The sequence below is a fragment of the Balaenoptera musculus genome, chromosome 7 (assembly GCF_009873245.2).
Source record: "Balaenoptera musculus isolate JJ_BM4_2016_0621 chromosome 7, mBalMus1.pri.v3, whole genome shotgun sequence".
In the NCBI taxonomy this organism is placed as follows: domain Eukaryota; kingdom Metazoa; phylum Chordata; class Mammalia; order Artiodactyla; family Balaenopteridae; genus Balaenoptera; species Balaenoptera musculus.
Window position 1 is genome coordinate 37,776,875 of NC_045791.1, and position 23,609 is coordinate 37,800,483.

Genomic DNA, 23,609 nt, shown 5'->3' on the forward strand with positions numbered 1-23,609 from the left:
AAATGTTAGACTCCAAATGTGTATTGTGTATTCTGTAGTTCTATTTTCCAGGTTGTTCTGGCTTTGTGGTCTTGGCTGAAATTGTGTGCCTCTCCTTCCTTTGACCCATTCTCTTCACAGTGTTTCACTTCAGTTCATCAGACAGCACCTGATTAGGTGGCCTTCTGTCATCCGTTCCCTACACATCCCGCCTGGCCTCAGCACCGTGGGGCTGGCTGCCACCCAGAGCCTCATTATGGAAGCAGCTGTCCTGACAGAGGAAGATGCGTTTGGTTCATCTTTAAACATTTTCAAAGAGTTGGACTCAAGGTCACAAATAGGCCAAAGGCTCAGTCATGTTTCAAGTGTGACATGATGGCATCCTGAAAAATCTTTAACTTATCAGGCAATACTCTTTCTCTCAAAGAAGAGAGACCTTGAAAATGGGCAGACATGTTTTGGAATCCCTGCTCTACCATCTTGCTAGCTATGTCATGGGAATACTAACTGTAAAGCTCCAAGTAAGTTGCCTGGCACGTTAAAGTAGGCTCAGTAAATTTTAGTTCTCTCTAAAAACGTATTAAATATTTATCATATGCAAGGCCAGGTTGGGTAGCTGGAGTGCTAGATGGTATCAAAATAGTAATAGGTGGATGCTCAGGGTGCTTACTATTTTATAGGGGAAATCTTGGTAAATTCTGAGCTCAAATACAGGCTAGAAAGTAAAAACCACATTGCAAATCTAGGGGAATGAGAATTCAGAGAAGGGATGGATTACGGCTAGTGGGAGGATAAGGTAAATGTGGGGGAGATAGCACTTGAAGTAAAAGCTGAAGGAATTTTTCCCTTCTCTTGTGTGTACATTAGAGATGGTAATTTGGACTTTGCAGGGATAGAGAAAGAATACTTAAGTGACAGGACTGCAGTTGAGCAAATGCAGTTAATGTTTGGGGAATTGCTAACAATCAAAGTTGGCTGGATCAGAGCCCACATTAAAGGGAAGGTAGGAGATAATTTTGGAAAGATAGGTTAGGCTATATTCTGGTGGACCTTAGATCTCAACCTGTATGAGAAACGTGGTGGAGTGGAGGGAGACCCTGGCTATGGAGCAAGAATCCTAGACTCCTTTCTAGGCACCTGGGAAGAGATAGCAGAACAACTAGGTTCTGGAGATTCATTGTTTTGGGTTCAAATCTCAAAGTTTCCACTTATTAAGTCTGTGACAGTCAGCAAGTTATTTCCCCCTTCTAGCCTCTAGACGAGACCATGTCTCTTGAAGTATAAAATTATTTGTTTATAAATTTAGTTGTTGGGAAATGGCAAAGGTTTTTCATAGAAAAGTGTTTTTTAAAAAGTGGGAATGTTTAAAAGCTTGGAAATGAAATAATTAAATGAAACTATCAGAGAGCTCTTTAGTTTCCATGCCAGTGCTTAACATATACGATTTTAAGGAGACAGATCTAGTAATACTACCTAGGACAGTTTGAAGGAGTAAAAGACTAAAGGCAACAACATCATCTGACTTTGGGTCTAAAATGAAATGGGGATTTGAAGAAAGTTAGTACCATTTTTAAAAGAGAGATATTGCAGTGGGGCAATCAAAAGGATTTGGCAACTGATAGAATATCAGTTCTAAAGCTAACAAGCACAGGGAGGATTACTTTGTTCTAATTTACATGCTCTTTTATATTAACTTATTTAAGTGACCTGATTTAGTGATGACTTTTTTTTAAAAAAAATTATTTATTTATTTATGGCTGTATTGGGTCTTCGTTTCTGTGCGAGGGCTTTCTCTAGTTGCGGCAAGTGGGGGCCACTCTTCATCGCAGTGCGTGGGCCTCTCACTATCGTGGCCTCTCTTGTTGCGGAGCACAGGCTCCAGACGCGCAGGCTCAGCAATTGTGGCTCACGGGCCTAGTCGCTCCGTGGCATGTGGGATCTTCCCAGACCAGGGCTCGAACCCGTTTCCCCTGCATTGGCAGGCAGATTCTCAACCACTGCGCCACCAGGGAAGCCCTAGTGATGACTTTTAATTCTGCATTACTCAATGCATGTGGGGTTTCTAGTGACATATCTATATGGGTATATGTTATTGATCCAGCAAATACTTATTGTGGACCTGGTATGTGACAGATAGTGTTCTAGGTGTTGGAGACAAGGTCCTTGCTCTTCTATTCCAAGACTCTGTTGGAGGGGGAGAGAAACAACAAACAAATAAAGAAAATAGTGGCTAGAAAAAGAAGTGTCATGAAGATGAACTAAGATGATATGGTAGGGGGTACCTGGAAAGCTAGTGAAGGGGCTCCTTTAGGAGGACGCATTCAGGCTGAGCTGAATGACTGAAGAAGCCAGCAACGTGGAGTGCCAGGGCAAGAACGTTCCAGAAAGAGAACACAGATAGGCAAAGGTCCAAGGATGGCGATTATGCCTCAGTGGGTTTCAGGAATTAAAAGAAGCCAGCCTGACAAAGGCATCATGATTAGGGGGAGAGTAGTCAGAGATAAGAGGAGAATATGTGTTAGTTCCCAACTTGGGGCCAACTCCAAACACTCATTCCTCATCTCTTGGCCTTGTTGCAATTTTACAGCCCAGTCTATGACATCCTTCGCAGCAAAAGGAGTTAATAAAACCACATTCATTCTCTTTTTTTCAGGTACCAACTTTGGGAAAATATTCAAACTCCCAATTTTTCAGAGTAGAAAGCTGGGGGTCAAAGATGTTTAGCAACTTGCTCAGGGTCACATAGTTTGTAAATGGCAGGGCCAGAACTCAACCAGGTCTTATGATCCAGGCCCAGAGCAGTTTCTGCTTCCCACAGTGTCACTTTCCCTTCTTATGTAATCCTAAAGAATCACAGTCACTGACCTCTTATCAGAGAGCCCGCAGGAGATGTCTGTAACCTGGGATAGGCGTTTTAACCAAAGGACAGTGAAAGAGTCCTCTATTTACGGCTGACAAGGTGCAGGGCTTACCTGCACTAAGGTTTAGAGATAGAGAATTAGAAGGGAGCACCTATTGGCAGAGAATTGGCAGAATGATTATGTACTTATTTTCCTTTGCCTGGGACTCTTACAGCAGCCCCTTGCTTTCATAACCCCGTGATTTGATAATTTTCCAACAAACTCAATTTTATGTGTTTGGACTGAATGGAATATGCCATAGGAGACCATAGCATCTTAGAACAAACATGAAATGTGGTAAATAAGCTGATGTTTACGCATGGGCACTATATTAGCTGTTTCTGCACTTTGCCCCTCCATTAAGTTAACTGCCAGGCCTGGGCCATTACAATTCAGCCTTGTTCCCTCAATTACAGCCACATATTAACTCCGGACATTCCAAGTCTTTCTAATAGCCATTTTCAGGGAGGACCGTGAGCTTTCCTAGGAGTGCCTCCCCTCCTTTCTGTTCCCATCTTGAGCCCCCTCTGCTACTTGCAACTCTGAGTTCTTAACAGGCTTATCTCGAAGCCAGTCGGGATGCCTATTTATGATGCATCCTCAAACCCAGGCATCCGTTTACACGAGAGCCCTAGTTAGAGAGGCATATTGTACTTCTCTCCTTTCAAATAGCACATTTGCTGCTTGCTGGGGGCTTTCTGCCTGATGCAGGGGGGCGAGGAAGGAGAGTTCCTTTGGGAGCAGATTTAGAGTCGCTTCTCATTGGAGGGGCTCGCTTTTTCCTGAGCTGCCAGACGCTGCAGGCTCAACTGAGGCGCGGAGGTGCAATTCAGGCTGGTGAAACAGTGGAGGAAGGCAGGGACAGGCGGGGCTAGCGCGGCTCTGCAGCGGCTCACAGGCACCAACACACACAGCGCTCTCCCGCCGCCCCCTGCTCGAGCCTCGCTTCAGCTAACCGGGGCCACAGAGACGCGGACAGGGAGTGGGGGGACCGAGGAGGGGGCGAGGACAAGGCAGGAACCGTGAAGCAGAGGAAAAGCTGGAGCGGAGCTGGTATTTCACCTGAGAAGTCTGCCCCGCATCCCGAGGCTCAAACCCCCTACAGCTGCACCGCTGTCGCCTGCTGGGAGAGCACGGCGCCAAGGAACCCTCGAGTCCCGCTCCCAAGTCGTTCTGTGCCCGGCGCGCCAGGATCCTTCCGGTGGGGGGCAGCGCGGTGCCCTCAGGAAGGTGCGGAGCTTGGGGGACCGGCGTTGGCGCCCGTCGTGGTGCCCCAGGAAAAGTAGGGGCGAGGAAAACCGCCTTCAGGGCAGAGTGCGAGGCCAGGCTGCCGCTGCCGCCGGCCGCGCCGCCTCCTGCGCTCTCGCCTTGGGTGAGTGCTCGGCTTTAGCGCACCGCCGCGTCTCTGCAGCGCTCGGGGGCGGCCTGAGGGCCCCGGTGGCGCCCGCGGAAACTCAGCGGCCCGCGGACGGCAGGCGGACGCGTCTCCGGAGTCCGGAGCGGGGACTCTGAGCCCGGAGGGCGCGGGTAGGGGCTGCTGTACCCGTGCCCGGCAGACATGCCTTTGGGCGGGATTTGGGCCAAGAGATAGGAGGCGGGAGCGCCGGAGGGAGCCGGGAGCCGTCCCGCGGGGCGGGAGACCGGGGAGCGGCGGGGAAGGGGGGAGGGTCTGGTCCGAGCAGGTAGCGCCGCTTCGGCAGCCCGGCGAGTTGGCAGGTGGGGTGGAACTCGCTTGTCAACTCATCAATCTTAAAACAGTCAGTTTGGGAGCGCTGCAGGATAGTCAGGAGGGCTGCGGGAAAGCAAGAGGGGGCCCGCGGGATGCCGGTGGTGAGGGAAGAAAAGGGAGGCCTCGAAAAGCTTGGGGGCACATTTGCGCTCGGGTTCCTGGTCCTTGCAGCCCTCCTGCCTTGAGTGTGGGAGCACACTTTTTTTGTTTTAAGACTCAGCGTGGAGAGAAAGCCTCCGTCCCAGTGGAGGAGAGGCGTCTGCGGGGGGCAGAGACCGCAGCTACCTGTCGGGTGCGCCCCCCGCCCCAGGCACGCCGGCGTTCGTCCCCCCTTTCTCTCCCGCTCCCACCTCCTCATTGGTGCTGGTTTGCAGCGCTCGGCTCCTGCGCCTTCGCTTCGCGTTTGAATCTGGCTCGCCCCTCCGTATTATGTCTGCACTCCGAAGGAAATTTGGGGACGATTACCAGGTAGTGACGACCTCGTCCAGCGGCTCGGGCTTGCAGCCCCAGGGGCCGGGCCAGGGCCCGCAGCAGCAGCTTGTGCCCAAGAAGAAGCGACAGCGGTTCGTGGACAAGAACGGCCGGTGCAATGTCCAGCACGGCAACCTGGGCAGTGAGACGAGCCGCTACCTCTCGGACCTCTTCACCACCCTGGTGGACCTCAAGTGGCGCTGGAACCTCTTCATCTTCATTCTCACCTACACCGTGGCCTGGCTCTTCATGGCGTCCATGTGGTGGGTGATTGCCTACACTCGGGGCGACCTGAACAAAGCCCACGTCGGCAACTACACGCCCTGCGTGGCCAATGTCTATAACTTCCCTTCGGCCTTCCTCTTCTTCATCGAGACCGAGGCCACCATCGGCTATGGCTACCGCTACATCACCGACAAGTGCCCCGAGGGCATCATCCTCTTCCTCTTTCAGTCTATTCTCGGCTCCATCGTGGACGCCTTCCTCATAGGCTGCATGTTCATCAAGATGTCCCAGCCCAAGAAGCGCGCGGAGACCCTGATGTTTAGTGAGCACGCGGTGATCTCTATGAGGGACGGAAAACTCACGCTCATGTTCCGAGTGGGCAACCTGCGCAACAGCCATATGGTCTCCGCGCAGATCCGCTGTAAGCTGCTCAAAGTAAGTGCTACCCGCCCCCTCCCCACCTGGCGACTGCCAGCCCGCAAACCCGGGAATTAACTCACCTGAGAGCCACCCTCAGGCTCCAAGTCTTGCCTAACGCCCCAGGTAAACTTCCTTGTTTGGGAGCTGGGGAGGGGGTGGGGGACTGGGCAAAGAGAGTACGACCGACGGTTCTGTTCTTTTCCCACCCACTCTCGTGCTCTTATTTATTTTATTTTATTCTTATTTATATTCATCGGATGTATTTGTGTCACTTTCTGGAGGCTCCTGGACCTCTGAGCTACACGAGTGCCCTGTTCTCCTTCCTACCCTTGCTGCTTTGCTCTTTAGAGAGCTTTTGAGTTGTTGTCAATAGGCTACTCCAGTAAACTTGAAGTATTAAAACTGAACAGCTTTGAGCTTGAAGAAAAAGGTGCTGAGATTGCTTTAATTTTCACTTAGGGCTTTTCTTTCTTTCTTTTTCATAATTTCTTTTTTTTCCCCCTAGTAGTATTTAGCAGGTGGATTATTCCTTCAGACCCAAGAACATTGATTCTAACTCTATCTGTGGTCATCTTTTTTTAACAAGTACCCAAACCAGAGAAGCAGTTTATAAAGTGGAAAAACAACACCTGGTTGTTTTCAAGTTTTATTTTTACCAAATATTTTCCTAGAGAAATATTCTGTGAAAGCGTGAGTGCTTTTCCTGTAGAGTCTCTTATTAATTTTATTCTTAATTGCCTGTTTCTATGAAGCCTTTGTCAATTACAGATTTCACTTGAAGCTTTTCAGCATCCATTAAAGAAGATTGCTTCCTACCATCAGCAGTGTAAATGCTAAAAGAAATTGCTCATGGAGTGATTATTAAAGCAAGGCCCATCTAGTCGTTAGAGGGCACCACTACAAACAAGAAGAGAAGCCCACTCTAATCACTCACCCAATTAGAGTCTGGGAATGAGGGATACAAGCCCAGTTCTCTATGTGTTATTTACAATCCATCTTTTTGAGGGATTTGCCTTAGATAGTTTTCAAATGTTCATAAATTGAAAAGATGACCTCAATACAGTCTTAAAAATTTATCTGAGATTGCATGGAAAAACCATAGCCCCATTCAGAACTCAGCATTAATAAAATGAAAATCTGAAATATTTAAGTTGAGATTTTGCCTTTGAGATTTCAATTTTACTCTACAGGTCTTTATCGTTTTACACAGCCTCAGTTTATATGGTAGTTAAAAGTGGTCCAATGTGCTTTAAAAAAAATTTGGCTCTTGTGTCATTTTCATTACTCATTTACAAGGTCTTACCCTAATTATTCTTGACCATCTTGCTCAGTATAGTGTTGGACTTAAAGCAGCTCAGTTGTCCTGTCACTCCACATCATATACATATTTACTATGCTACAGACAGTAAACAAACTAATTGTGTATAGCTTACTGGAAAATTTTCAACCTGGTTCTGCTGTATATGTTAATTAAGATAATTGTGAATAAGTAATTTGAGTAGATCATATTCTTTATAATTAACTCCAATGGGCTGCATGTAATTTTTTTTTTTTTAATTTAACTTAGTATATCATGCTATGGACCACATTTGAACTGAGTTGTTTGGATCAGGCTAAACATGTTGTAGACATGTTTGTTGCAAGGGTGTTTGTTGTATGTGCCTATTTCTATGAATAGAACAAGATATATAACCTCTCTTTTTAGGTTAGGCCTACCAGCAACACTTTGTAAATGTAGTGCAAAAGTCTCTGGCGTGTAATCCATGTTCATGTGTCACTTTGAGATTTTTACTGAGGAGTAGTTTATCATCTTGATTGGTGTATTGGAAACTTAAAATTAGACTTTAAAGGTCAGTTATTGCTGTTCTCTAGTTTTTCAAACATATAAATACATTTATTAAAACAAATATCTTTTTGAGGAAACATATTTAGATGTTTTTAGACTATCAAATTTTATTTTAATAGTCAGAAATAATTAGAATTAATCTACATAGTAGGTTTTGTTTTTTGTTTTTGTTTTTTTACAAAGTTGTAGTGAATCTGAAGCACCCAGTGTCTACACTGGTTCAGGACACTGATAGTGATTTTTATGCAAGTACCACATATACCACAAGGAGTGTCCTGATCAAACAAAAAAAAGATTTCCATTGTTGGCAAACTTGGAGCAAGGTGCTATATTAACACAAGGTGATAAAAACATCTAATTAAAACAATATGTATAATGTTCTTATAAAATTATTTACTTTTGATTTGTTGGGAAGATGTCAGTGCTAAAAGTAAAAATAATTGGCATGTGGAGTCAATTTATATTTAAACAAAATTATGGTGCAATTCTGTCCTGCTTTTTTTGTGAGGGGAGAGGGTTGATCAGTGGCAGCTCTTCATCCAACCAGTTACTGGAGTTTGCTTGAAGTTGATTTGTCCTGTAGCCATGGTGATTAAAATGAATTCTCATAGCTCTTGTCATGTCCTTAGACTTCATTTAAAAGGAGCCATGTTTTATTAGGAAACTAATAACATTCAGCAAAATTAGAGGGAAGATTTGCCTTTAATAAGTGACTCTCATTTTCTTTTAGGGACTGAGATGAAGTGACCCAAAACAGCCAACTATATTTTTAAAGAGAAGCTATACCAAGATCTTAAAGCAGTAGTATTTTGATATTGGTCTTATACATCCTTACTAAATATTATTACACATATTCTGTTTCTTCTCTTAACCCATGTTTGACATTTTAAATGTAAAATTTATGTATCTTTAATACAGAGAAATACATAGAATTTTAAGGCAACAAAACCATAATATTTAATAATAGTAATTAGAGTCTATATGAGTTCTTCCTATTACCTAATTTAATTTCATTTATATTTTTCTATTGCTGTTTTCTTATTTGCTGAATAAAAGCTTATTTATCAGTATTAATATAAGAATTATATTTGATGATTTAAAGCACTTCTATTCTTGTAAAGAATAGAAAAGTAAGAACATGCATATGGCTTTCTAATCCTTGCTACTGTGAAGTTTTCTGTGCATTTTCTTTTTTTTTTGAATTCTGTGTCTTGATGGAAGTTTTTCTCTTATAACTTCTCTAATTTTTAATTGTTGTTAACTTATATGAAAGCAAATTTTATTTCAACTCTATTCCTGTCTTCCAAGCTTGCAAATACTGAAATTTATTTCAATATTTAATTATAGATTTTCCAACTTAATGCCTGGAGCGATCAGTCCTTTTTCTACTTAGAAAAAAAGAAAGCAGATTACATAAAAATTTAAGAATATAATTGGAAGTTATTCTTTAAAATTTATAGTTATTATGAATACAACTATAGAAAGCTCTTTTAAGATGAATGTTCTTTCTCTTTTCCTCTTTTCATCCCCATGTTGATGTTTTATTTGAATTTTCAATTTATTTTAGTTGTCTTTTTTTTTAACCTGAAATGTAGGAACTAATGAATAGCATGGTCATGTTAAGTTAATACAACATCCAGTTTAAAATTTTAATAAAAATGCCTGGATTAAGGAGTTGAGACTAATGGTTGATACATTGGACCCTGTAATTCAGTGTTGGGTTTAAAGGATTTGGAAATCTCACTTCTTCCTACAAATCTAATACTAATGGTTGACTGGCCTAGATTTCCATCTTATTAGGGAAAGATTTAAACTTTTTGATACATTATTCAAGAATTTGCACACTTATTATCCAGAAGCCATCACAGTTACATGTATACATATGTGTGTGTATATATATATGTAGACACTCAGTCAAACCTTATTTACATAAAGTAAACATAAAATCAATTATTGTTAGATCCATATTTTGAAATTAAGAGGTAAGGATAAATTTTTCTCATAGAAGTATAATTTTATATCTTCATATTTTTATTCATGGCATATAGTCATCGTCTTCCTTTCCTAGGATGTCAGCTATGCAACCCTTAACTTTCACCTAATGAAAGGTAATGATGCCCAGTTATCTTCTAATATATCACATACATTATTTTTATACTCATCTTTTCTATTCTCCATTTATATGGATACTCAAAATTGGATGCTATCTAGTTTCCTCATATGAATGTGATCCAGTGCAGATGCAATAAAAACCAAAATTGCATCTGCAAAACTAACAAGCTCATCATTCCCTTCATATACCTTAATATTTTGTTAATCTTTTCACCACAGTGATTCCTGGACCACTTGATTCCTGATTTTTTTCATATATTTATTAGTTTGTCTTCATTCCATACCTTGCACTTTAATGCAATTATGGTTTTGACTCTATATGACCCTATTTTGTATGACTGACTCTTCTCTCCAATTGGTCTTGGTCAATTTGCACTTCGTTTTAATCTTGAGATCATTAGTTATCTCCTTGAAAAAATTAATTCACAAGTGAATATCTATTAAAAAACTCTTCTTCCGAACATCATACAAGTGGTTAGTAAAAAGATTCAAGGAGTCTAAGACTGAGTACCCCAGAACTCTTGGGGCTAGATCTTATAATGGTCAGTGGGTTTTTTTAGGTGGGTTTATTATGTCTTTAAAAAAAAAAAAGTACAGTTTCTATGTAGTCTAGCTTTGCTTTCTCTGACACAAGTACAATAATTCTGTAATAGGTATAGAACTTGGGTTCTTTTTAAAGACTGTGATTACTATTCTTCTTTTAAATAGTAGTAATATGTTGTTTTGTTTGTTTTGTTTTTTATTTTTCATATGGTTCCTGAAAAAGACAGGGTGGCTTGTGCTCAGGGGAATACAGTGTGAACAGAAATAAGGACATAAAGACCCAAAAATAAACAGTAGTAGGTAAGAACAAATGATGAAGAGAAGCAGGAAAAAGCACATGGTGGATTTGAGGGTGTTTGGTGAGTAGGAGGGGAATGTGCAAGTAGGGTTGCAAATCCTGTCCACAGTTATTATAAATTCCATAAAAAGTCCTCAAGGAATTATAAAGCTGTTCTTTCATTTAAATGGTACAGAAGCCTCACAAAATTTATTACAAGATAAATTACATTCCATCTATAAGTTACTTTCTTTTCATAAAATTGAACATATTTTTATGGGATAATTGGCTTAGCATTAAAAATCTTTATTTTAGGCTTGACGTTGGTCATATTTTTTTCCACCTGAGGATTGATGGAATTTCAAACTTAAGGAGTCAAAAGAGGGGAGTTCCCTGGTGGCACAGTGGTTAAGAATCCTCCTGCCAATGCCGGGGACACAGGTTCGAGCCCTGGTCCAGGAAGATCCCACATGCCACAGAGCAACTAAGCCCATGTGCCACAACTACTGAGCCTGCACTCTAGAGCCCACGAGCCACAATTACTGAGCCCGCGTGCCTCAACTACTGAAACCTGCGTGTCTAGAGCCCGTGCTCCGCAACAAGAGAAGCCACTGCAACGAGAAGCCCGCGCACCGCACCGAGGAGTAGCCCTCTCTTGCCGCAACTAGAGAAAGCCCGTGCACAGCAACGAAGACCCAAAGCAGCCAAAAATAAATAAATAAATTTATAAGAAGTCAAAAGAAATGTACAACTGTAGAAAGTCCAGATGAAATTCTAGGTCCACACTTTCTTCTGCCTGACTTTAATTTTGGTCTGAGTCCCAAAATCATTGCCAGAAATGCTTTGAGTCACAAGGCATTGTTGTTCTTTATCCTGGTACCTGCTTTTGGCTCATTTCCAAATTTTAGATTCCACATAGTACTCTAACCTCATTGCATGTAATTTTCTTTCTGACTTCAGCATATATTCAACACACACACACACACACACACACACACACACACACATTGCACATTTAAAGAGGATAAGTGACATTACAGATAAAATGGTGGGGAAGTGGTAGGCAAGAAGGGCTGCCCTCTCTGTCTTCAACTACATTTTCCTTCTTTTCCTTTCTGGACCACTGGCCTTCATTACCTTTTCCAGTAGGTACGTGTGAAAAGTGGTGGGGAGTGGATCACGCCTTAGAATATTATGGAAGTACATCTCAAGTCAGATGTTAGAGATTAATTTTTTTTTTTTCAAAATTCCCCTAGCTTCCCTCCGAGCTAGGAAAGAGCACAATGGCTATAATTAGAACACAGTAATGGGTTGGAGAGATGGGAGAAAGGCAGCAAAGAGATTGATTGTATTGGTGAAGTGTGTCCCTGCTGAATGAATGTGGGCAACTGATCACAAATCTCCCAGAAGGAGGATAGCGAAATGTGGATCTACTTACGCCAAGGGCAGTTCTAAATGTGTATCCCAGAGCGGTGTGTGTGTGTGTGTGTGTGTGTGTGTGTGTGTGTGTGTGTCTTTGTCTTTGGATACATACGCTACAGTCCTTTATCTGTAATAAGAAAGCTATTTGTCTGTAAAGTACATGATGATAATAATCCCTTCCAGGCATCTGTGACTTTTGATTCCTTTTCCACCTGTAGTCAGAAGTTGTAATTTATTATCTTGCAGGCCTTTTTGGTCTCTAAGGGAGTTCAAAGTCATTTGACATTAGCTGCTTCTTTGAAATTAGTACATGTGACTATAAAATGAGGCACAAACCTTAAGTTCTAGACATATATCCATGTGGCATATAATTAAAGTGTGTGTAATAGAAATACTACATTTCAATAGCAATATTTTTATTACAAAGAATAACTTAGAAATTATTGCCAAAATCTAAATTGCACACAATCATTTCAAAAAATCCAGGAGGTTCTACTTATAATGTTTTTGGACAATAAATTTAAACAAACTTTATGCCTTAGAGTTCCTTGATTTTTGTCTTAACTCTCAGAATTTACTATAATGCAACCGACCAGAAAGTCTTTAAAATGGCCGAAAAATCTTTATTTCCTTCCCCAAAATATTTCATACAATTGATAATAAAAGTTGTATGTTAAGTTATTCTCAAGTGCTAGTGTTTTCAAATTATGTTCTAAATTTTTAAGAATTACCAATTTTCCATGAACTGTTTTCCCTTCCGCCTTTTCCCCACTTATTTATTCAATAGTTTCAAGATTCTAAATGATTATTTCATCAAGTAAAGTCAACCTTAGAAATTTTAATAATTTATTGCATCACTCTTCACCTTAAACAATTGTTTAGAATTGTTGTTGATCTCGACCGTATCTATTTACGTATTATCCAGGAAAAGATCATGGCTCTGTGTTCCCTTTTGGAATTAGGAGTCTTATAGAACCAGAGGAGATAATGTAGACCAGGGGCAAACTGCTCTACTAATGAAAGATTTCTTCTTTTATCATAATTCTTAAGATGACATAATAAATAAAGGTTAAATTGGTTTTTAACTACATTTTTTTCTGCCTATTATCAAAATTTCTGGGTGAAATATGGTAATTGGTATCTAAATAAGAGAACTAGAAATGGATGAAATATCATTGCTACTGATTTATTACATACTCAAGGTACAGATCACAGTTTAATTTTATAAAGGCACATCCATAACTCCTCTTTTTCCTTTGTATCTTTTATGTATGTGTTACAGTTCCTTGAACAAAAGTTCTCTAACTCCACTTACACAAGTTGAGAGACTATAACTAACATAGGCTTCTTTTCCCCCCTTGTTCCAGAAAAATCTCTGGTATTGCCCCAGAATTAGAAAAGCCTAGACTGGAATTCCTTGTAAACCTAGAGTAGAATGTGCATGCTTCTGCAAGTGTATTTGGTAGATATATGTCAGGTTCTGGAACATCGTATTTGGCTGAGTATTGATAAGATAACCTTGCTCTGCCCAGGAGCTCAGACTTCAAACAATTCCAGTGCTCCAGGCACCTGCCAAACACCCTTCACTCCTCTAAACAGAAAAGCTTTCTCTTTAACTCACAGTGAGTAATAGGCTTCCCAGTCTATTACAGAGTCAGAGAAGCAAACAAAAATCAGGGAGGTAAGCATATTGATAGTTGAAATATCTGTTGGGCTAACAAAAAGGAAGAAGAAGTGAAAGATAAGATTGTGGATATATGTAGTACCTCAGAGTCATTTAAAGTAAGATTAAATTTATCCACTGGAAAATAATTATCAGAGAATATGTAGGGAATTTCACTTATCGGAAAAAGATATGTGTGGAAAACATCTTTCAAAGAAATGAAGTATTGCTTTCCCCATAGTATCACAAAATAGGTGCAGTTGTCAACTTTGTTTCTGCCAAGACTTGGATAGGATATAAAGCATTTGGGAAGAGGTATAGGCATAATTTTGAGTATATGGAACACATTTTTAAAATCGGAAGATAACGTGGAGTCTGGAACGTTATGGACGTTAATGGAACAGATTCATGCATATTTAAGTCTAAATTACCTACATATGAATTAACTGCTTTGCTAAAAATAAAATATTTCTTATTCTAGGTTGGCATTCTCCTGATAACCTATCTGTTTCTAGGCCACTTCTTTTCATGGGTTATTGAATGAGCAGAGGATATAGAAGCTAAAGGCTACTCTAAGAATGAGGTGCAAGTATAAATAACAAATATATAAGTAAGGGAGATGAATTTTAGCCTTGGTGTACGTATATAAAAATTAGAAAAATATATCTTCTTTGGGGGAAATTATTTTAAAATAAATGGGAAACTGAGTTTAAAAATTATGTTTTTGAACATTTTTATTTCATGCAGAAAAAGCAGAGCTTAGAATAGTTGGTAAAATGACCCAAATTCTGATCATTAATTATAAATGTCAGAATACCACCTTGTGTTTATATAGCACCTGTTTCTTAGTAGGTGAGAGAACAATGACCCAGGATTTTTGTTTTTATTTATTTTTGTTTTGTGTTTGACTTTTATTTTGTTACATTAATCAATACATGTTATACAACTGTGTATTTGCAAAGATGCTGGTCTCATCTGTATTTTACCAATTTGAGAATATATATAGAAAGATAAATGAATTCTACTGGCTTAGAGATGACTAGTTTTCTCCAACATTGGTTGTTAGAGCTGCTGTTTTTATTTTTGCACCATCAGGTTTTTCCATGTTTTTTTTTTTTTTCTTGTCAGTAATCATTTTCTTCTTCTTTTTTTAATCAACTAGTAATAAGGCAGAGAAGAAAAATAGTCTCAATATTTTCATTGGACTTTTTTTCTACACAAATAAAACTCCTGAGTATCACTAATTACAAAGTAGCCTCTCTAATTGACTAGTTCTGCTTTTGAGACTCTGCAATTGCTGCGGTAACAATTTGCCACCAACTTGGAACTCTTGGTTTTGTTTTGCTGTGGAGGACAGCTTACTAAACCATATTTTTCAGTGTTTTCAGGCTCGTTTACAAAGCCAGTGTCTTTCCGGGAACTCTGAAAGTAAGGATTTTGTCTTCAATCTACCGATTCATTGGACAGACCAGTGTTGCAGAGTCTGTTTTGTTTATTAAATTTGCTTTGCAAAGAGTCTCTTAAGATATATTGGATTCTTCCAAACCCCATTCAACCAGCAGCAAGCCTCCCTCCACCCTGATTTTTTTAACCCAGCTTTTATTTTACCAGCATTATCATATAAACTTGAATATTTGCTTATCGTGATCCTTATAAGTAACATATATGAAAAATGAATAGAAAAGAAAGATAAGTTTATTTTCATGGTTTGTTAATTGTTAATAATCACATTTAATTTTTTTTAGCATGCAAGCAGTTTGTTGAATTAAGCTTTACAGTGATTTATACTGATACTGAGTGCCACTGCCATATGAAAGTTTTAGTAAACTACAAGTTTGTCTAATACAGATTTTTTAAACTGCATTTTGATTTAAAGAAATTCAGTTGAGCACAAATTTTCACTAATTTTACAATTCATAAAATAAATAGAGAAATAACTTTAATGCAGTTTATTACTAGTAGTTCGAAAGCATCTGCCTTTATTTTTATTATGTGAGCTGTTGTGTACATAACATTATTCAATATGATAACATCCTCACTATTCTATTGTAGTTTCTATCTATCTGTTACTTTTCAAAGGTCCTGGAAAAATAAATTATTATGTTTGCTTTGTAATAATGCAATAAATCTGTTTTTAAATTATGATCAACCTTTTTTAGCTTTAACAAACTCTGTAAGAATTGCCTACTTATTTGCTTTGGGAGGAAAAAACATCTGGCGTATAGTGCATTATCATTTAGTGATTTATGTCAAGCAGTAGCACATATACACTTAGTTCCACAGTTTGTGTTAACAGCCATTGTTGGACCAGGCATTTCTCCAAAGCTCATGAGTTAGGGACTGGTAATTATAGTAAGTCGTGTATTATAAATAATGCATGTATGTTCCACATGAGCTATGTGGGATTTCGGCCCATTTGCTAGAACATAGCTGCATAATGATTTGTTTGGATTTTGTTGCAGATGATTGATAGTGCAGAATGTTGGCAATGATGTAAATTACTGTTGGGCTGCCTTGCAAATTTCAGTACAAGTGGTGATTTCTTCTCTTTTTCTGTGTGCTTGTCTAGTCTCGGCAGACACCTGAGGGTGAGTTCCTTCCCCTTGATCAACTTGAACTGGATGTAGGTTTTAGTACAGGGGCAGATCAACTTTTTCTTGTTTCCCCCCTCACGATTTGCCACGTGATTGATGCCAAAAGCCCCTTTTATGACCTATCCCAGCGAAGCATGCAAAGTGAACAGTTCGAGATTGTCGTCATCCTAGAAGGCATTGTGGAAACAACTGGTGAGTAAAAATATAGATATGTCATGAAGTTTCTTTATTCCATAATAACATTATATTATATGAACAATACCTATCATGGTTTGGGCTAAATGTCTCAGCTCGCAATAATGAAAGTAATGACTTGTCTGTTATTTCTTTGTAACATTAAGTTGATACTGCTTTGAAAATGAAGATTTACTGTTGTGATGATTGCATTTGTAATGTTAACTCAGAAATACTTACTGCAAAAAAAAAAAAAAGAAAAGGAAACTGAGATGACTCCTAGAAATGATTATGATGTTCTAGTTTAACTGCAGACTTGGATTTCCTATAATCATATATTTTTTAAAAGATTTAAGGTTAAAATAAATTCAGGGTAATTAGTGAGCAGCCTGAACTCAGCATGCATATTCTTGCCTTAGGGATGGTGATTCGGGTGTCATTGATAGAGCTTTGATATGCTACTATATGCAACCTCAGTGGAAAATTCCCTGTGTGTGTGTGTGTGTGTGTGTGTGCGCACACGGGTGCGAGCCACACTAAAGTAGCATTTTAATTTCAAAGTGGGTCAGTAGATTTCCCCAGCTGAACCTTGACCAAAAATTTTTTGAAAAGAAATTTTCTTCTTTTTCGGCTTTGGTATAGCTATGTGCAGTATGTTACTTCTTAGGATGTGATATAGCGTTGCTATGCTGCAATACCCACAGTTTGCTACTCTCTGAGGAGAATAAGGTTGGCAAAGGAAAGAAACAATAAATCAGAGTATATTATTTGGGGCCTAAGCATTGCCAGTTGGTTTGGAACCTGCTGGATGCTTGAGACTAATAATGGAATATTTACATAATTATATCTATCTATCTTGAGTTTTACCCTCGCTACAAGTAGTGAGAAAGCAAGAAATACTTTAGCTTTTAATTTTTTTCTACCAATATCATTCTAATAATCTTAAAGTGCTAGTTATTATGTAAAAACTATGGCATTGAAAGTAACATCGGCAATGGCATAGATACATTCAAGCCTTATATCAAGGTGGGAGACGTTACATAATGAAAGAATCTCCCACCTTGATATAAAGCTTTGTCCAAGGAGCAGGGGGAGGCAAACCATTGTAATCTTATCCATCTGTTACGTAACACCGATTTGAAATTTGGGCAAGATACTTAATCTCCGTAAACTTTTTTTCCCCATCTCTCTAAAAGGAGAATGATATAATAACCACCTTGAAGCTACCTGTTGTATTACTATTATTTTATTATCATTAGTGCTCCACTTTAAAATTTAAGGATTTTGAAGACAGCGAGTAAAGACTTAATTCATCAATCTATATCTGGGATTTGATTTCTGTGGACAATTTCATGGTTTAAATTCTCCAGTTTTTTAACTTAAAATTGAATTGATGTCATAGTATATTTCTAAAATATCATATATTGATAAATAATGAAGCCAATTTATAAAGGCTTCTAGTTCAAGAAATCTTTACATTTAAATTTTAGTTTTTATTTGTCTCGTTTATTGAAGTAATAATATATTGTTAGAGCTTAAACAGCAGATGTTTTTATTGATTTATTTTTATAGCATATGGTTCTATCTTTGACACAGCTGGTTATAGTTTATTAATTGCTTATTATTATTCTAATCACTGCCACGGGTGAAGTTTCTGTTTCACTTGACAGTCTTAGAAATCTTTCACTAGTTCTATCTATCTATCTATCTATCTATCTATCTATCTATCTATCTATCTATCTATCTATCTATCTATCTATCCATCTATCTATCTATCCATCCATCCAACCATTTCTCCTACTTATCTCTGGTTAGTGTGTATTTCTTAAGAATGAGAAAATTTTTCTATAAAATCACAGTGCAATTAAGAAAAAATCAGGATATTAAACAATGATACAGTGCTATTATTTAGCTCATAGTCTACCTTCACATTTTATCAGCTGTCCTAGTAGTTTCCATCATAGCCCTTTTTTCCTGGTTCAACGTCAATTTAAGGATTATGCCCTCATTTGTTTACTTGTCTTCTCAGTCTCATGATGAAATAGTTCCTCAGCCTTACTTTGTGTTCTTGACCTTGATGTACTTGAACAGTACAGGCCAGGTATTTTGTAGAATGTCTCTCAATTTGGATTTGTCTGAGGCTTCCTTATTCATTATTTATTTTTTTGATTTTTGACTTCTACATAGGCATCTTAAGGGAATATTGAATCAGGTTGTTTTTAAAATACACCTATGTATTCTTGACTTAACTGATGTGTCTTCATCAGATTTCAGAGGATCATGGTTAGTAAATGATATTCTACATAAAGTCATTTGGAGTTCATAACATTAAATTATTCATTAGGACTGTAGATTTCATTTTACCATTTTCTGCCCTCCCCCCCCCCTTTTTTTTTTAAATTATGTACTGGCAGAGACTAGTTTCCACAGAAAATGTGAAAACTTGACTGGAGACTGAATTTCTTATTTAGAGATTGCCTTTTATGGAGAAAAGATTAAAGCCTGCCTCCTCTTAACCTCTTAACTAAGCCTGTTTTCTAGATTTAATATAGCAAGAATAACAGCAAAAACATTACTCATAATTTTTAGAATTTATTTTGTGGAAAATTTATCTAACATTTTGTTTGTGTATATGCCCTAACTGATTAAATCACACATTTTTCAAACTCTGAAAAATCTGTCTATATTTTCTGACCTCCCTGAGTCTGGTAAAAATAACATAAACATTCTTATGTCCATATGATCATTTAAAGTTATACTGAGATTTATTTAGATTCATTTTTCAGGATGTTTCCTCCTTTATCTTCCCATTCACAATACTTTCTCATAATATTTATTGCTTGGAATAAGACAAATATGATCTTTTGTGATGTTTTGAGACATCAATAATACCATTTTAGCTCCAGTGTTTTTTGCTATACAGGCTTGTGACTAAATGTTTACTCAACAATGTAACTTTCCATCATCATATTTAACATTAAAACACCAAGTTTTTTTTAATCATTCATTCATTCACTAGACAAGTAACTGAATGTATGCTGTGTGCCTGGAAATATTTGAAATACTGGCAATATAGTGGTGACCAAGACAGGCAGAATCCCTTTCCTTATGAAAGTTATATTCTAACTGGAGGAGGAAAACTGCGAAACAAAACAAAAAAATAAATAAGCAAGGTATTATCACATAATAATGTGTCAGGAATAAAAACCAAAACAAAACAAGGTTATGGAACAAAGAGTGCATCCCAGGCTTAGGTTGACGGTTAGGAAAGGTCTCTCTGAGAAGGTGACACCTAAGCGGAGACCTGCCTGTTGAGAAGGACCTCCTGGGCCTGTCTGGAGGGAGAACACAGCAGAGGCTGAGAAACAGCTAGTACAAGGGTCCTGAGTTGGGAACCAGCCTGATTGATTCCAGGAACTAAAAGAAGGTGGTGGTGGTTGGAGCATAGTGAACAATGTGGAGAGTGGGGTGAGGAGAAGTTCGAGAGGTCGGGTGTGGGGTGTGGGTGCACCTCTGCACTACAGATGATTGCATCGCATCAACAGCGAGTGCTGGGATTCGATTCAAAAGCAAAGCCTGCATTTACGTGCTAGAGTAATAATTTAGTAATCTCAAACTCTATATAACAAAATAAAACACACATTTTTTCCCCTAGTGGATTGCATGTAGTTTATTTAAAACCCAGTGACCCCAATGCCTAGGGAATGCGTAAAACTTTAGACTGTTACCACTTTTTCGTATTAACAGTACTACCCACACGGTCCCCAGCCCCCAAGACAGGCACATAATTGCTCACTTTGCTGCGGTCCTCTGATGAGAATCTTCTGATCTCATTTAGTTTTTGCTTCTTCCCTTCCTGTAGTCTCAGCGGGAGTGATAGTGGTGTTGAGGAGGGGGATGAAAAATTAGAAGCTTTCTCATTTCCTTGAAAGTTTCAGTTTCCAGCTCAGGACTCGCAATAATTACTTTCCCCACTTCCTTGGCAATACTCCTCAGTGATCAGGTTCAGGGATTGTTGCCTTCTTTGCTTCAAATGAGTTGGACTTTCACTTCCAACAAGGAACACAGCATTTGCCTCTTCATGAATAACCTTTGCTTCTTGGCTCACATAGCAAATTTCTAAACATAGGTTACCTCTAACTGTTGCTCTCTTTGCTGATTCTCCCAGGGGGGAGAGCACTGCTAGAGGCAAACAGCATTGCAGATTTGGCTCATTAGAACTCGATGCTTTCAAACTTCAATCTGCTCTCTGCTGCTATTTGGCAGTCTTCTTAATTGTCTTTTCTGCACTCCCAGGCTCTCTCCCCATGGGATCTATTTTAGACCTTTTCTCTCCTTCCATGCCCCCAGTCCCAGCTGTCCTATCCCTTCCTAGGCCTACTACTCTCCACCTAGTTTATCGAAAAGAATGCGACACTTCAATTTGTATACATTTTTTTTTACTCTCTTTATCCTTTTCTCATGGTTGTCTCCCCTTTTTCTTTGCTGGTGTCTGTGAGGAAAATGTCTTTATTCTTCTCCAAAAGCACCTGCTTTATCGTCATGTTTATTACCTGTGACTCAAGTGCCAAGACTTACTATACCTAATACCTAAAATCCCTTTGACTCTCTTTGTTCTCAAACATGTCCAGGTCTTTCTTCATGAAAAACGTAATCCGGTTATTTATTCCTTTATACTCAAGGTTCTTTCTGGGATTCAGAGACACCACATTCTACCTCTCCCTCTTTTTCTGTTTCTTCTAATTTTTATTTTCCAGGTGTTCCTTATACCCTGCATGGCTCCCTCTTCTTATAAATTTTTCCTGGATCTCTGCCCTTGACTTCTTTCCTCTTGAACCTAGACACTCGATTTTTAAAAATGAACCCACAAAGTATGCACAAGTCCATTATTTCTTTTATCTCCAGCTATGAAATCTCTCACCTGCTGTGGCTTTATATATGCCATCAATTTCCAGGACATTTGTCCACTCGGATGTCACTATTTTAATTCAGAGTCAACTTGTCTAAATACCAAGTAATCATCTTACCCTCAAATTACATCCTCGTCTGGAAGGTTTGTCCCTATTAATCATGGCTCTTTTGTCGAAGACCTCCTCCCCTTTTCTTTCTTTTTTACATCCAATTAAGTTGTTCATTCCACAATATCTGTTGAGCACCTATTACAGGCTAAACAGTATTCTAGACCCTGGGGACACATTAGTTAACAAGACACAATTCCTGTTCTTGTGGGTATTTATAATCATATATGGAAATCAGACAGCAAAATGAGGAAGTGCCTCATTTAGAGTGTTAGAAAATAAGTGCTATGGAAAAAAAAAGTAAAGCAAGGCAAGAGGGTTTGGGAGTGTAGGGAAGTCAGGGTAGGCTGCAATGAGAAGGTGACATTTAAGCCCAACCAAAGTATCCTGAGTAAAACGAATCCCTTTGCTTTGAAGGGGATTTCAGGTAGAGGTTCAGCAGTTGTAAATGCTCCAAGGGAGCAGGTACCTGGCTTCTGCTCTCTGTTAGTGGTGTCTCTGTAATTCAGCTCTTCCTCTGAAAGTTCACATGATAGTACTTCTAAATCACAGTAGTTGTCTCGGGAATGGATTTAGTATCTGCTTACATGCAGATTGTGCACTACTGAATGTTCACCTAGTGAATGTGCTTACAACACTACTATCATGATATACCTGCGCTCAAAAATCCCTGATGACTGCCAGTCAAAATGCATGTGTTCCTTCCTGAGACAGTTAGGCTGCCCTGCTTACTGTAATGTCCATACACTGGGGCTCACTGTTGATTCCCATGCCTGCAATAATACCATTTTCACCACCTAGGATAGCATTTCTGTCTTCTCTTACATGGCATAAGAACTGCCATATTTGTTCAGTCTTCTCTGGGCACTTTAGTCCATGTACTTTCCTTTAATCACTTATTTAAAATACTGTTTTTTACTATGAAGGGGCTATTAAATACATGCTCATTATAGAAAAAATTTTAAAAATACAAATATGCAAAATAAAAACCTTACTCTTATTTTCAGCTACTATACCGTTAATGTATTGGTCATTAACCTTTCAGGTGTCTGTATTCAGATATATTGTTATATTATGCTACATGTACTGTTTTATAACTTGCTTTATTGTATAATATCTTTTTAACCTCTTTCATGTCAAATTACAGTTCTACACCATTCATCTTAATGGCTTTATTGTATGCCAATTATGTATCTGTCTTAATTTTTATTACCTATCTCTTGTCTGGAATTTTTAGGCATTTCCTTTTTAATGAGATACTCTATAGTCCATAGTTTAAATTTATTTACCACCAACTTTACTATTTTATATAAATTCCTAAAGATGGAATTCCTAGGTAAAGGGACATATACATCTGTTGGTCTTTAATATCTATTTCAGGGTTGCTATACAGAAAGTTGGTACCAATTTACAACTGGCTATGAAGGTGCCTATTTCCTCATACCCTTGCCAACAATGGATATTATAATTGGGTTCATTTTTGTCTATTTGACATTATTTTATTCTTTTTGATTACTAGCAAGGTTGAAATTATGGTATCTATTGGCTATGAATTTTATTTCATGAATTCTCAGTCACTATTGCTCATTTTGCTTCCAATTTATTACTTGCATAAATTGCTTATAAAATTAGCACAATATTTTGAAAAACCCTGTCCCTAATAGTCTGTCTACTATTATTAAAATAATTTCTTTATATATACATGTATAATTTTTTCACATTCACTTCTTATGTGCTTTATTACATCTCCAGATAAACTGTAAACTGCCAAGATTGACTGAGGACTTTGTTTTGAGGCTGTATTTTTTTTTAAAATGTATATCATAGGTTGCAGAAAGTAGTAGATACCAGTAAACACTTCTGATCTGTTTGTTGTTATTTTAAACTGATTTTAATAGAGTTGCTCTCTTTTTATAAGCTTGCTTTCTGAGTCATAAATTGTTTTCTTATAGGAAATTGATCAACAAATGCTTGTTGATTATCCGTATTATAGTAGGTGTAAGATAGTACAAAGATGATTAAGGAGGAAGCCCACAGTCCAAAGGGAGAAAGAAGTTGAGCTAAACTGAGTGTTAGCAATATGTGCTCAAACAGATGTTATGTCACGCTACAGTATAGGCCTAGAGTAGTGGTCCCGGATGGATTTGTTCTTAAGGAGTCTGAGAAAGCCCCCCGCCCCCCGGCAGAGGACACAGCATGAGGTGAGACAGGAAGGTGAAGGAGAAGGTCATACAGA

The 23,609-nt window shown here is 38.8% G+C and overlaps 1 protein-coding gene across 3 annotated transcripts in view; it reads left to right on the forward strand.

The window, feature by feature from the left end:
* Positions 1-4,566: 4,566 nt before the first annotated feature.
* The window catches only part of KCNJ3 (potassium inwardly rectifying channel subfamily J member 3), a 174,194-nt gene continuing 155,151 nt past the window's right edge, over positions 4,567-23,609 (forward strand). For 2 of the 3 annotated variants that reach the window (XM_036859093.1, XM_036859094.1), the window contains exons 1-2: positions 4,567-5,739; positions 16,157-16,373. In XM_036859093.1, coding sequence (XP_036714988.1) covers positions 5,038-5,739; positions 16,157-16,373 — 919 coding nt within the window. In that variant the 5' untranslated portion in view covers positions 4,567-5,037. The remainder of the gene's footprint in view (positions 5,740-16,156; positions 16,374-23,609) is intronic. The other variant, XM_036859095.1, reaches the window with a different exon arrangement.